We start from the raw sequence: 13,494 nt of genomic DNA, 5'->3' as shown, positions 1-13,494 counted from the left end.
GCATAATCTTCCACATGGGGTTCGATAAAGCTATGTAATAAGGCATGCCCATACGCAATGCTAGATATTTCTCAACAGAAATGCCCCAAGGATCAAACTCTGCCTAGAGTTCAAGTACTCCACCAACATGTCCTAAACTGTAATCCTAAATACACACAGGAGCTACTTCTAGGTACTCAGTGGTGCACTATACCCATGCTCAATAGAACTATTTCTTTCTCCTCAGGACACAGACCTGTGTTTTTTGCTTACTCAGTAAGCACCATGTACATTGACAATATTTAGTATTTCACTGCTTCAATATGCTGGGGATAAGCAATTGTATAAAAAACAGATTCTGAAGTAAAATCTGGGTGAGCCCTTGTTCATATCATTTGTATCATGCCCTCCTTCCAAAGAGCTCAAGAGAGCTTGCAAGGGAGTACCTCTTCCTCCCCTCCCCGCCAACAGCCCTCTCAGGTAGGCTGTGAGAGTAAATAACAAGCCAAAGATCTTCAAGTGAGCTTCATAAGCAAGGAGGAATTTGAAACTAGATCTCCATGCTCCAAATTTCAATTCTATATCCACCACACCATTGTATACTGGCCCTCCCTATGTGCCAATGCTTAAATTGCTTCAGAAACATTTGCATTCACTGCTTTGAAACCCTTTACATGTGTGTGGGATAGGAGAGATCATGACAAGTAAACACACAGTGATAAGGGGCAGATTCTCTACACTTACTCAGAGGCACTCCTCTTTTTCTGAGAACTTGTCAGCACAATCTTAGGCTATTTACTCAGAAGTGAATCCAAGTGTGTTTAATGGGCCTTACTCAGGTAAATAAATGTGCACAGGATTAAAGCCTGTATAGCATAGCTGCTAAGGGCACAATCCTATGTGTGGTTAGGCGGAAAAAACTCCTACAGCTCCCAGCATTCCCCAGCCAGCCTTAGTTGGGGAATGCTGGAAGTTGTAGCACCTTTTTTCTGTATAAACATGCATAGGATTGCACTCTAAGACTGAGGTAAAAATCAGGAAGTCCCCACACAATCTACAATATGGGAATAATAATACTGAGCTACCTTGCAGGACCCCTTCACTGCCTTGTTGTGGCGAAGGGGCTTGCGTAACTCAGTGAAGCCATAAGCTATGCCGTGCAGGGCCACCCAAGACGGACAGGTCATGGCAGAGAGTTCTGACAAAATGTGGTCCACTGGAGAAGGAAATGGCAACCCACTCCAGTATTCTTGCCAAGAAAACCCCATGGAACGTATCACAAGGCTAACTCATAGTCAACAAAAGGGTGGGAAAAGCAGTACTGGGGTACAATCTTAAAAATGATAGAATGATCTCAGTACGAATCCAAGGCAAACCATTCAACATCACAGTAATTCAAGTCTATGCCCCAACCACTGAGGCCGAAGAAGCTGAGGTTGATCGGTTCTATGAAGACCTACAACACCTTCTAGAACTAACACCAAAAAAAGATGGCCTCTTCATCATAGGGGATTGGAATGCTAAAGTAGGAAGTCAAGAAATCACCGGGATAACAGGCACGCATGGCCTTGGTGTACAAAATGAAGCAGGACAAAAGCTAATAGAGTTTTGCCAAGAGAACACGCTTATCATAGCAAACACTCTTTTCCAACAGCACAAGAGGCGACTCTACACATGGACGTCACCAGATGGTCAATATCGAAATCAGATTGATTATGTCCTTTGCAGCCAAAGATGGAGAAGCTCCATACAGTCAGTAAAAACAAGACCTGGAGCTGACTGTGGCTCAGATCATGAGCTGCTTCTTGCAAAATTTCGGCTTAAATTGAAGAACGTTGGGAAAACCACTAAACCATTCAGGTATGACCTAAATCATATCCCTGATGAATACACAGTGGAGGTGAGGAATAGATTTCAGGGATTAGACCTGATAGACAGAGTGCCTGAGGAACTATGGACGGAGGTCCGTAACATTGTTCAGGAGGCAGCAACGAAATCTGTCCCAAAGAAAAAGAAATGCAAGAAAGCCAAGTGGCTGTCTGATGAGGCTTTACAAGTAGCTCATGAAAGAAGGGAAGCGAAAAGCAAGGGAGAAAGGGGAAGATATACCCAACTGAATGCAGAGTTCCAGAGAATAGCAAGGAGAGACAAGAAGGCTTTCTTAAATGAACAATGCAAAGAAATCGAGGAAAACAACAGAATGGGAAAGACTAGAGATCTCTTCAAGAAAATTGGAGATCTCAAGGGAATGTTTTGTGCAAAGATGGGCATGATAAAGGACAAAGAAGGCAGGGACCTAACAGAAGCAGATGAGATTAAGAAGAGGTGGCAAGAATACACAGAAGAACTATACAGGAAAGATCTGAATGTCCCTGATAGCCATGATACTGCGGTCACTGAACTTGAGCCGGACATCCTCGAGAGTGAAGTCAAGTGGGCCTTAGGAAGCATTACTAACAACAAAGCTAGCGGAGATGACAGTATTCCAGCCGAGCTATTTAAAATCCTAAAAGATGATGCTGTTAAAAGTGCTGCATTCAATATGCCAACAAATCTGGAACACTCAACAGTGGCCACAAGACTGGAAAAGGTCAGTTTACATTCCAATTCCAAAGAAGGGCAATGCCAAAGAGTGTTCAAACTACCGCACAATTGTGCTCATTTCACATGCCAGCAAGGTGATGCTCAAAATCCTACAAGCTAGGCTTCAGCAGTATGCGAACCGAGAACTACTGGAAGTACAAGCTGGGTTTAGAAGAGGCAGAGGAACTAGAGATCAAATCGCCAACATTCGCTGCATCATAGAGAAAGCAAGAGAATTCCAGAAAAACGTCTATTTCTGCTTCATTGACTACGCTAAAGCCTTTGATTGTGTGGATCACAACAAACTGTGGCAAATTCTTAAAGTGATGGGAGTACCAGACCACCTTACCTGTCTCCTGAGAAACCTGTACGAGGGTCAAGAAGCAACAGTAAGAACCAGACATGGAACAACCGATTGGTTCAAAATTGGGAAAGGAGTACGACAAGGCTGCATATCGTCACCCTGCTTATTTAACTTATATGCAGAGTACATCATGAGAAATGCCGGGTTGGATGAATCAGAGGTCGGAATTAAGATTGCCGGGAGAATTATCAACAACCTCCGATATGCAGACGATACCACCCTAATGGCAGAAAGCGAAGAGGATCTCAAGAGCCTCTTGTTGAGGGTGAAAGAGGAGAGTGCAAAAGCTGGTTTGAAACTCAACATTAAAAAAACTAAGATCATGTCATCTGGCCCTATCACTTCCTGGCATATAGAAGGGGAAGAAATGGAAGCAGTGACAGATTTTACTTTCTTGGGCTCCAAGATCACCGCAGACGGTGACTGTAGCCATGAAATTAAAAGACGCTTGCTCCTTGGGAGGAAAGCTATGGCAAACCTAGACAGCATAGTAAGAAGCGGAGACATCACCTTGCCGACAAAGGTCCGTCTAATCAAAGCTATGGTTTTCCCAGTAGTAATGTATGGCTGTGAGAGCTGGACTATAAGGAAGGCTGAGCGCCGAAGAATTGATGCTTTCGAACTGTGGTGCTGGAGAAGACTCTTACGAGTCCCCTGGACTGCAAGGAGGTCAAATCAGTCCATCCTAAAGGAAATCAACCCTGAGTGCTCATTGGAAGGACAGATACTGAGCTGAAGCTCCGATATTTTGGCCACCTAATGCGAAGAGAAAACTCCCTGGAAAAGACCCTGATGCTGGGAAAGACTGAAGGCAAAAGGAGAAGGGGACGGCAGAGGATGAGATGGCTAGATAGCATCACGGATGCAATGAATATGAACTTGAGCATGCTCCGGGAGAGAGCGCAGGACAGGAAGGCCTGGCGTGCTATGGTCCATGGGGTCACGAAGAGTCGGACACGACTGAACGACTGAACAACAACAACAACAACCTTGCAGGATAGTTGTAAGGATTGACACAAGATAATACATGCAAAACATTTTGAACACTAGAATACTCTATATAAAAGCTTAGAATCAGAGTTGGGAGTGACCTCAGAGATCATCTAGACCAACCCCCTGCTCAATGCAGGGTCTGTACCGCAGGGTGCAGCTACAGTATCCCTGACAGATGGCCATTCATTCTCTGCTTAAATACCTCTGGTGAAGAAGAAACAACCACCTCCCAAGGCAATCTGTTCCACTGCTGAACAGCTCTCACTGTTAGGATCTGCTAATGTTAAGCCAAAATCTGCTTTCTTGCAATTTTCACCCATTAATTCTAGTCCTGCCCTTGGGAGCAACAGAAGTCTGTTCCATCTTCTGCATGTCAGCTTTTCAATATCTGAACACCACTATCCTGACTCCCATTAACCTTCTCTTCACCAGGCTAAACTTACCCAGCTCTTTCAACCATTCTTCATAGGACTTGGTTTCCAGACCCCTCGCCATCCTGGTTGCTCTTCTCTGGACCTGCTCCATCTTGTTAATGCCCTTCTTAAAATCAGGCACCCAGACCTGGACACAGTGCTCCAAATGAAGCCTGACTGACACAGAATAGAGTGGAACTATTTCTTCCCATGATCTGGACATTATGCTTCTGCTGACGCAGCACAAGGTTGCATTAGCTTTCTTAGCTGCCACCTTGCACTGCTGGCTCATATTCAGCTTGTGATCCATTAAGAGGTTTAGGTCCTTTTCATATGTACTGCCCCCAAGCCAGATCTCCCACATCCTATACTAGTGTCTTTGATATTTTTTGTGTGTGCCTAAATGCAAGACTTTATGTTTATCCCTGCTGAATCTCATCCTGTTAGATTTGGCCCAGTGTTCCAGCCTGTCTAGATCCTTTTGAATCTTGACCCCATCTTCTATGGTGTTGGCTCTCTCTCCTAATTTTGTGTCATATGCAGATTTGCTAAACAACCCCTCTACAGCCTCATCCAAGTTCTTTATAAAATCGTTCAACAGCACAGGGCCTAGAACAGAGCGCTGCGGCACTCACTTGAGGCTTCCCTCCAGGGGGATGCCAAGCCATTAGTTAGCACTTGCTGAGTATGGTTGCCCAACCAGCTGTCGATCCACCCAATCGTAGTATTATCCAACACACATTTTACCATCTTGTCTATGAGGATATCATGGGAAGCCTTGTCAAATGCTTTGCTGAAATCAAGATATACTACTACTACCACAGCATTCTCACAATCTACCAAACTAGTAACTATCAAAAAGGAGATAAGGTTGGTCTGGCATAACTTATTCCTGACAAACCCATGTTGATGCCTAGTAATCAGTGCATTATTTTCTAGATTCTTACAGACTGACTGTTTAATCATCTGTTTGAGAATTTTGTCCAGTATTGACACTAGGCTGACTGGTCTGTAGTTTCCTGGATCTACCTTTTTCCCCTTCTTGAAGATGGGGACAACATTTGCTCATCTCATCTTCTGGCGCCTCACCTGTTCTCCAGGAGTTCTCTAAGATTATAGATAGTGGCTCTGAAATAATGTCCACAAGCTCCTTCAGCACCCAGGGATGTAATTCATCTGGCCTGTATTAGTTTATTATCACATCCTAAAGGAGAGACCCTGACATTCATTAACATGTTCCAGGACAGAGCCCTGGAGCTGCCACTGAATCCTGAGACAAACCAAGAGGCATTAGGAAAATCTAATGGGGAAATTATCAATTGGCTTCAACATAGTGAAATATATCCGAGGAAAAAATGATTTGGCTAGCTCTTGTCTCTTTAACAGCAGCTTGATTTGCAGAAATCAGCCAGTGAAGGTTTTTTCCACAGCATGGAGATAAATACTATCTTCTACTAAATATCTGTTTGCCCATCAGAGTTGATGTTAAAGACACAACATGAGCCTGTGGAGAAGCTTGGGTGAGTGGTGTGGACTGGGAATACCAAGAGAAGAGGCACTACTTCAGCTGCCTCCCAGAGTACCTCTGTGATGCACCCTCTCTTAATTCCTTCAAATCTCTCAAAATCCACCTACTTTGTGAAGCTTTTGGTGCAACCCCTTAGGTCCAAGGCCTATTGAGTTTACCCAATGTTAGTCCTTCTTAGAGTAGTCCTATTGCAATGAATGGGACTTATGTTAGACTAACATTGAATACAACCCACTGAAATCAGAGGGCTTTACTTCTAAGTAAATGCATTTTAAGATTACATCATTAGGACAGGATCCAACAATGTCATTCTGCTAACACAAATTACATTGCAGTAGCGCGAGAGGCCACTGGTGCAATGCCTTAGCTTGAACAATGGATTTTCTGGGGAATCTTGTCACGGAAGCTAACAGTATTGGCATTGCACTAGAGGTCCCTTATGGGAGCACAACGTAATTTGCGTTAGCGGAATGACGTTGTTGGATACCGCCCTTATTCCTCCATATCCTACTGTAACTAAACCCAAGTACCCTGAACTGAAACACACACACATATTCTTGCAAAATCTACCATTGCCACCATTTCCCTCTTGTGTCAAATTTTAGACTGTAAGCTTCAAGATCCTTTGGGAGAGACCTCTCATAAGAGCACTTATTTTATTATTTATTTATTGCATTTCTATACCGCCCCATAGCTGAAGCTCTCTGGGCAGTTTACAGAAGTTAAAACAGTAAATACAATATAAAACGTTTAAAAGCCATTTACAAAAAAGCACGTAAAAACACACAGACAATATACACAAACAACATATAACTAAAAACAACATTGAACTATCAGTCATAACTGAAGTCACATCCAGGACCGATTAAAACTCATCACATGCTGCCAAATGCCTGGGAAAAGAGATAAGACTTAACCTGGTGCCGAAAAAAAAATAATGTTGGTGCCAGGTGGACCTCATCAGGGAGCTTGTTCCACCACTGAGGAGGCCTTCTCCCTAATTGCTGCCTTCTGAGCTTCCCTTGGAGGAAGCACTCAGAGGAAGACTTTAGCTGCTGAATGTAGCGTACAGTTGGTTCATTTCGGGAGAGGCATGCCATCAGGTATTGCGGTCCCAAGCCATGTAGGGCTTTATAGGTTAAACCCAGCACCTTGAATTGAGCTCGGAAGCATATAGGCAGCCAGTGCAAGTGGGCCAGAGTCGGTCTTATACGTTTGGAACTTCTGGTCCCTGTTAGTAATCTGGCCGCTGCATTTTGCACAAGCTACAGCTTCCAAACCATCTTCAAAGGCAGACCCGCATAGAGTGCATTGCCATAATCTAAGTTGGAGGTTACCAGAGCATAGACAACTGAAACCTGGTTAGCCCTGTCCAGATAGGGGTGTCGCTGGGCCACCAACCAAAGTTGGTAGAAGGCACTTCGTGCCACTGAGGCCACCTGAGCCTCAAGTGACAAAGATGGTTTCAGGAGGACCCCGAAGCTATGGACCTGCTCCTTCAGGGGGAGCGCAACCCCATCCAGAACAGGTTGAACACCCTCCATCCAGTCAGCAGAACCACCCACCAACAGCATCTCAGTCTTGTCTGGATTGAGTTAGCCCTCACTGAGTACACTGTCGCAGCCAAACACTGATTCAGCACTTCTGCAGCCTCACCTGAAGATGAAAAAGAGAAATAGAGCTGCGTGTCATCAGCATATTGATGAAAACGCACTCCAAAACTCTGCATGACTTCATTCAACAGTTCCATGTAGATGTTGAACAGCATGGGGGACAAAACTGATCCTTGTGGAACCCCATATTGGAGAATCTACTAGGGATGGCGGAGAATTTCTCCCCAAAACTTCGGGGGGCCGAGCGCCAACGTGTTCGGCCCCCCGAACAAGTTTCGGGGAGAAATCCTCCGCACTCCCCCGCCCCCCGCTGGGACGGGACTTACCTTTGCCGAATGTCCCTCCCGGCGGCGGGTCCGGCCGGCGGTTCGGCGGGTGTTCGTGCGGGGCGGGAGCGGCAGCCGGTCTTTTGACCGGCTGCCGCCGCCGCCATTGCAATAAAAGGAAAAAAAAACACGCCCCCGTAATAGGCTACGTGACGATTAACGTAGCCTATCACGGCTAGATTTGCAAAGTCAGCCGTGATAGGCTATGTCAATCGTCACGTAGCCTATCACGGGTGACTTTAAAAAAAAAAAAAAAGCGCATACGGATAATGGCGGCCCCCATAGGGAGCCGCCATTCCCGTTCCTTATTTGGTCGCTGTAGTCTACGTAAAGATTTACGTAGACTACGGCGAAAATAAGGGCAACGCTAATTGGTCTCATCCAAGAGTGCCTGGAGCTGGTTGGCAACCACTCGCTCAAGGACCTTGCCCAGGAATGGAACATTTGCAACCAGCCTATAATTATTAAGGTTTTCTGGGTCTACGGGAGATTTCTTCAGGAGTGGTCTCACCACCGCCTCTTTCAGGCAGCCCAGGACCACTCCCTCTCGCAATCACCTCCCTAGCCCAGCCAGCTGTTCCCTCTCTACTAGTTTTTATTAGCAAAGAAGGGCAAGGATCCAATATGGAAGTGGTTTCATGAACCTGTCCAAGCATCTTGTCCACGTCCTCGAGCTGTACCAACTGAAACTCATCCAAGAAAACTGGAAAGACTGTGCTCTGGATACCTCACCAGATTCACGTGCAGCAATACTGGAGTCTAAGTCCCGGCAGATGCAAGAGATTTTATTCTGGAAGTGCCTAGCCAATGCATTACAGCAGGGCTCAGATGGTTCCATAGTGTCCTTAGGGCCAGAATGTAAAAGGCCCTGGACAACCCTAAAAAGCTCCGCTGGGCAGCATATGGACGACTGAATAGAGGTAGTGAAAAAAATTTTCCTGGCCGCTCTCACTGCCTTTGAATATACCTGGCCACAGGCAAGCACCAGGGTTCGATTGCATCCACTAGTTTTTCTCCACCTGCACTCAAGCCATCTCATATTTTGTTTCATCACTCTCAGCTCCGGGACATACCGTGGAGCTGTATGAGCTCTACTCTGGAGAGGGCTCTCAGGAGTGATCGTGTTAACTGCCCGGGTCATTTCTGCATTCCACAGATCAACCAGGAGCGCCAGCCATATCAGCCAGAACCCCCCCCCCCAGAACCTTCTGGAAACCATCCGGATCCATTAGTCTCTGGGGGCAGACCATCTTAATAGGTCCCGCAAAGCTGCTGTAAGTTTAAACCTCAGCAGGCAGTGATATGACCATGACAAAGGGACTGATACAAAGTCCCCCACCTGCAGATCACCATCTCCATGTCCAGTTGAGAAAACCAGGTCTAGAGTATGCCCCGCTACATGTGTTGGGCCAATGACATGTTGGGACAGTCCCATGGCTGTCATGGAAACCATGAAATCCTGAGCAGCCCCAGACAAGGTGCCTTCAGCATGAATGTTGACATCCCCCAGAACCAACAGTCTGGGGGATCTCAGCAGCACACCCGAGACCACCTCCGTCAGTTTACCTAGGGAGTCTGTTGAGCAGCAGGGTGGGCAGTACATCAACAGAATCCCCCATCTGTTCCGTCGACCCAACACAAGGTGCAAACACTCCAGACCAGTAGTCACGTGGACAGGGAGCCTGCAGAGGGAGATGGAATTCCTATAGACCACAGCAACACCCCCTCCCCGGCCTTCAAGCCTTCCGTAATGCTGGACCAAGTACCCTGGCGGACATAGCTGGGAGAGACTGACTCCTCCCTGCTCACCCACCCAGGTCTCGGTTACACATGCCAGATTGGCCGCTTCATCCACAATTAAGTCATAGATAAGGAGGGCCTTATTCTGAACCAATCTGGCAACATAAGAAAAGCTGAATCAGGCCAAACGTCCATCTAGTCCCACATCCTGTTTCTCACAGTAATCACCCAGATACCTTTGGAAGCCCACAAGGACATGAAGGCAATAGCCCTCTCCTGTTTTTGCCCTCTGGCACCTGCTTTATTTATTTATTTAAAATATTTGTATCCCACCCTATGTCATTAAGATCTCAGGGCGGTGTACATATAAAATAATTTAAACAGTATAAAACAATACATAATTTAAACAGCTAAAAACATATTAAACCATTAAACAAGCTAATACCAATTAAAATCTAAAACAATAAAACAGTTAAACAGTATGCTACTTTAGGGAATGCATTTAGCCCCCAAAGGCTTTGGCAAAAAGCCATGTTTTTACTTGGTGCCGAAATGAAACCAATGTACATGCCAATCAGGCCTCCAAGGGGAGGGCATTCCACAACCCAGGTGCCACAGCAGAAAAGGCCCTCTCCCACATCCCACCACAGTATATGTCTCGTACTGGTGGGATGCAGAGGAGGATCGCTCCTGCAGATCTCAGTCTTCGGGCAGGCATATATAGGGAGAGACACTCCCTCAAATATCGAGGTCCCAAGCCACTTAGGGCTTTAAGAGTGCAATCCTATGGCTGCTGGTCAGCGGCTAGACGGCCATAGGATTGGTTGGTTGCTGGGAACTGACCACGTAGCCCATGCTCTGAGGTCGGTTCTTGGAGAACCAACCTGCACCCCCTCCCACGCAGCCTCATAGGAAGCACGGATCGGCCCTGCACTCCACACTCAGAATAGCAGCGCAGAGCGGGGGTTCCTGGGGGTGGGCCGGGGAGGTTGGAAGCACCGGTACGGCACTTCCTATGTGTTGTCCGGCCTCCCCACCCTGCGCTCCAAAATCAGCTGTCTAGCCATGAAAGCAGGGCGGTGAGAGCACAGAGGAGATATGCCCCTTACCACTCCTCCCGCCCTGCCTTGAATTCTGACCGGAAGCATATCGGCAACCAGTTAAATACACGGCATTCTGCCTCTAAACCTGGAGGGTGTAGCCATCATGACTAGCCTTGTCCTACGTGAAGGGTATCTAATCCCCTTTTAAAGCAATCTCAGGTAGTGGCCATGACCACATCTTGTGGCAGTGAGTTCCACTGATGAATTACATGCTGTGCGAAGGGTTTCCTCTTATTTATCCTAAATATCTTACCAATCAGTTTCATCGGCTAACCCCCAAGTTCTAGTATTACATAAGAGGAGGGGGGGAAATCCATCCACTTTCTCCACATTATGCACAATTCTATAAACCGCTATCATGCCTCCGTTTAGACTGCATTTCCTGGGAGTAAGTCCCATTGAACTCAGCGGAGCTCAGCGCCAACACAAGACATTTCGCTCACAGAGGCAGAGCAGTAAACAGCGCCCGCTTCCTCTCAGGTCGAAGTGCGCACACAGTACCCAGGACCGGTCCAGTTCCTGCGGCAGCTGAGGCAGAAAACCCCACAAATGCCTCTCTCCTCTTCCTCCCGGGGCAGTTAAAACACAGCCGTGATAAATCAAAATAAGGAACGATTTGCTTCCCCTTCATTACACCCGAAATCGGCTGGCTGAAGCAGCTGCCTCACTCTGCCCAGCTGGCAGCAGCCCGTTGGTTTACTTCTGAGTAGGCACGGACAGGAGTCACTGCCCACGGTTTAGCGCACTGCCGCCTCCCCAGGCGGTGGGGAAAAGGTTCACGTCTGACTACATCCCACTCTTTTCAATGGGTCTGCTCGAAGCAGGACATGTTGGCTTTCACCCTGGCGCCTCGCAAAGTGCCGCGCACAACCACAGAATAACGGCCACTACTCTCAGCGACAAGCGCAAGCACCGTGAGCTCCGCCAGAGCAGGGTCCGCTCACGCAGCGATTTGCCTGTCACCTGTCAAGAGCAGAAGCGACGCCTGTATCGCTGGAGCCCGGAGGAGGAGAACGAGCGGGGCACGCGACAGCGCCAGAGCGCGAGTCGGCCCGGCTCCCGCCTCAGCTTCTCCCCAGCGCCCCGCTCCCCTTCCCCGCCCTGCCCTCAGCACGTCTCCCAGGCAGCCCTGACAAGAAACCGCCTCATCGTTCGACGGGATGGGCGGGAACGCGCAGCTGCGGCCTCGCCTCACCGGCATCCCCTTGGAAACCCCGCGGCTTGAGGCGCCCTCCTGGCCCGCGCCCGCCTGGGAAGAGGCTCACGGGATCGGTAGTTCGAGGCGTCGTCGGCCGCTGTGAGGAAGGCGGCGCTGGGAAACTCCAATTCCCAGGGCGCGACGCGCCTCCGACCGCGCCTGGCCTGCCTTCTCTCCTCACCTGCCGACTTTCTCTCTCCCCCGCACCCCACCCGCGCCGTTGCGTTGGGGCGGGGCTGGCCGATTATGTGGGGCGGTTTCTAACGGGAATCGCGTGTTTTGTGGGGGAAGGGCGCGAAAGTAAATACCGCAATAAAATACTAGGGCTGCCAGATAGGCAGACGATACCGCTGCGATGGCTGAAAGCGAGGAGGAGCTGAGGAACCTTATGGCCACGGTGGGAGAAGAAAGTGCGAAAGCTGGGTTGCAGTTTAACCTCAAAACAACCAAGATTATGGCAGCCAGCTTGATTGATAACTGGCTAATGGAGGGAGAAAACGTGGAGGCGGTGACAGACTTGTCTTTCTAGGCGCAAAGATTACTGCAGACGCTGACTGCAGCCAGGAAATCAGAAGACGTGTACTTCTTGGGAGGAGAGCAATGACGAATCTGGATAAAATAGTGAAGAGCAGAGACATCACACTGGCAACAAAGGTCCGCATAGTTCAAGCAATGGTATTCCCCGTAGTAACCTATGGCTGCGAGAGCTGGACCATAAGGAAGGCTGAGCGAAGGAAGATAGATGCTTTTGAACTGTGGTGCTGGAGGAAAATTCTGAGAGTGCCTTGGACTGCAAGAAGATCAAACCAGTCCATACTCCAGGAAATCAAGCCAGACTGCTCACTTGAGGGAAGGATCTTAAAGGCAAAACTGAAGTACTTTGGCCACATCATGAGAAGACAGGAGACCCTGGAGAAGATGCTGATGCTAGGGAAAGCGGAAGGCAAAAGGAAGAGGGGCCGACCAAGGGCAAGATGGGTGGATAATATTCTGGAGGTGACGGGCTCAACCTTGGGGGAGCTGGGGGTGGCAACGGCCGACAGGAAGCTCTGGCATCCTTGAAGTCACCAAAAGTCCGAAGGGACTGAACGAATCAACAACAACTAAGGCTGCAGTGCTATTCACACTGACTAGGGGAGTAAGCTCCAATCAAAATCTGACTGTTTATATCCGTAAAATAAACAAACAGCCCCACTTTTTAAAAAACAAAAACATAAGTGTTTATAAAAGCTCCCTGACTTGTTAAACTGTAATTTTATTTTCTCTGATACAGTGTCCAACAAAAATAGCTGCATTTTCCCACTGACTGGGTTATATGCAGCGTTAGTACCCATTGAAATTAATGTAGCTGAGGTGTATCTTTTTACTCTAATGTAAGCGTGCATTTCTCTTGCTCCTATGCCCACTAAAAGGTTTCCCAAAATTAAAAAGGTACTTCCAAGTCACACAACACTGGAATTCAATCAAATATTAATTTCAAATGAATATGCATGTTTATCTGGAAATAATCTCATTGGGCTTAATGGACTTCCTACCAAGTAAATCCAGTGTGAATTGTAACCTTCACATTCAGATAGATGCAGTATTAAATACTTTGATTTGATTTCCTAAGGCAGATGGCAGAGCTTCAGAGACCCAAAGATTGACTTCGCTT

The 13,494-nt window shown here is 47.5% G+C and overlaps 2 protein-coding genes across 2 annotated transcripts in view; one reads left to right on the top strand and one right to left on the bottom strand.

The window, feature by feature from the left end:
• The window catches only part of EML6 (EMAP like 6), a 229,802-nt gene extending 216,520 nt beyond the window's left edge, over positions 1-13,282 (bottom strand). The window contains exon 1 of the mRNA XM_084829251.1: positions 11,838-13,282. The gene's annotated coding sequence lies outside the window, so the exon portion shown is untranslated. The remainder of the gene's footprint in view (positions 1-11,837) is intronic.
• LOC146360266 (uncharacterized) lies at positions 58-11,867 on the top strand. The gene is given in 5 exon segments (XM_084823006.1): positions 58-172; positions 1,275-1,816; positions 2,099-2,503; positions 2,505-3,553; positions 11,384-11,867. Coding segments are annotated over 5 exon segments (2,595 nt in total).
• Positions 13,283-13,494: the final 212 nt, after the last annotated feature.

Source organism: Heloderma suspectum, chromosome 1, assembly GCF_057233095.1.
Source record: "Heloderma suspectum isolate Gila_16-S chromosome 1, 16-S_ref, whole genome shotgun sequence".
Taxonomy (NCBI): Eukaryota; Metazoa; Chordata; class Lepidosauria; order Squamata; family Helodermatidae; genus Heloderma; species Heloderma suspectum.
The sequence above is the reverse complement of the archived record's forward strand: the minus strand, read 5'-3'. Positions and strand labels throughout refer to the sequence as shown.